General features: G+C 44.0%; 2 protein-coding genes across 3 annotated transcripts in view; one reads left to right on the top strand and one right to left on the bottom strand.

The window, feature by feature from the left end:
• Nucleotides 1-417: 417 nt before the first annotated feature.
• Nucleotides 418-831, bottom strand: LOC112694167 (52 kDa repressor of the inhibitor of the protein kinase-like; the record flags this gene model as incomplete). The annotated part of the gene is made up of 2 exons (XM_025569558.1): nucleotides 418-531; nucleotides 604-831. Coding segments are annotated over 2 exons (342 nt in total), but the record flags the coding sequence as incomplete, so codon positions are not given.
• Nucleotides 832-1,371: 540 nt separating this feature from the next.
• LOC112694154 overlaps nucleotides 1,372-1,624 on the top strand; it is a 38,740-nt gene continuing 38,487 nt past the window's right edge. The window contains exon 1 of one of the 2 annotated variants that reach the window (XM_025569540.1): nucleotides 1,372-1,583. In XM_025569540.1, the coding sequence (XP_025425325.1) occupies nucleotides 1,472-1,583 (112 nt within the window). In that variant the 5' untranslated portion in view covers nucleotides 1,372-1,471. The remainder of the gene's footprint in view (nucleotides 1,584-1,624) is intronic. The other variant, XM_025569541.1, reaches the window with a different exon arrangement.

Below are 1,624 nucleotides of genomic sequence, written 5' to 3'. Positions count from 1 at the left end.
TACAAAATAAAAAGGGTTCAACTACTTTTTTAATCTGTAGAGAAACTGTTATACTTAAAAAATATAATATTTTTCGTCACTACAATACAAAACACGAATCATTTAATAGTACTTATAGTTCCAGATTTTTGATGAGAAAAGAAAAATTAACTTTTTTCAAGAAGGCATTACAACCAGTGGCGTACATTCAAATTTGATCGGGGGGGGGGGGGGGGTTAAAAAAAAAATAACCAACACTAAAACCTTCCGTTTAAAACTACCCATTTTCCTAAAAATCAAACACACTACACGTATAAATATTAATAGGCAAAACAGCAAAACAAATACAAAGGTTTACATAACTCATGGCAGTTAAATATTATTTAATATGCACATAGTAAATACAGAGAATTATATATATATTATATTATTAATTATTTATAACAAAAATTCTAATCTCCTTTTTTTATTGGATAGTTCAACCAGCAATTCATCAGGAGTAATTGAACCATTTTTGTTGATCAAGAGCATAGCTAGACCATTAAGTCTTCCCTATCAAAATTAATTACAACATTAAATTAAGTTGATTATAATCATTAATACTATTATTTAAATTGAACATACCTCAGAAGTAGAGTTGCGTAGGTAAGATTTTATTCTCTTGAGAGTTGAGAATGTCCTTTCATTAGTGGCAGAAGAAACTGTTAAAGTTGCTAATATTTTAACTAACTTAAAAATATTTGGGTACATGGCTTCATTACATATGTAAATAGCGTCCATTGAATTTTTCGGTTTATCCGTTTCTGATAGACATTTAAGTTTTCGTTGCCAAAGATTGGACTCATTTTTGATTCAAAACCCGTATTATTACAATAATAATAATCATCGTATTATAGCGGTTTGATATAATATATCGATAACAGCCTAACATTATGATAGTGGTGAATACATCACGCGCATGCGCAGAACGCACGAGGTGCATTCCTGCGCTTAGACGCTCCCGTGAAAAAAGCCGCACGACGCGTGACGTTTGTCGAAGCGCTGCTGCGTAGTGTACGGTTTTTAAATTTTCGCGCGGTTCCGGCCGGAGAAGAATTGATAACGGCTTGAATAGCGGGCGGGGGTCGGGGATTACGCCGGTCCGGTAATCGATTTCGGTCGGCCTAGAGCAGACTCGCCCGCACGCGCGCCTACGACGGCCGCGACGGACCTGATATCGATTCGCGGCGGCGGTTGTGGAACTCGGTGCGACGTTTGCGCGCGCCAAAGTTTCGCCGGAGCGTGCGCGCGCACACGGGCTGGTGACGCTCGCGCTCGGGGCCTCCGCCTCCGCCGCCTCCGCGGGCGCGTATTGTTTTTGTTATTATTGTGCGCGCGCTCCACGGCGGCGGCGCGCGAGCGACACGCAAACCGACGCACAGTAACAGCTGCGCGCCGTCCGACGACGGTCACACGTTGTCGTCGTTCTCCGCCCCGCCGCCCGTCACCCGGTATGTTGTTCGACGTGTACGCGTGCCGCACCATGAACGCGGTGCTGTTGATCGTGTGCTCGACGTTTTCCGGCGAGCTCCGCACCACCTTTGCCGCCGTACCGTACCTGGACGGTAAGTCGCCCCTCCCCCTCATCATCCCCCATCCCCCCCCC

This window comes from Sipha flava, unplaced genomic scaffold (genome assembly GCF_003268045.1).
Source record: "Sipha flava isolate LNK unplaced genomic scaffold, YSA_version1 124_pilon_pilon, whole genome shotgun sequence".
NCBI classification, from domain to species: Eukaryota; Metazoa; Arthropoda; class Insecta; order Hemiptera; family Aphididae; genus Sipha; species Sipha flava.
Note: the sequence above shows the minus strand (reverse complement) of the source record. Positions and strands in the feature narration are given on the sequence as shown.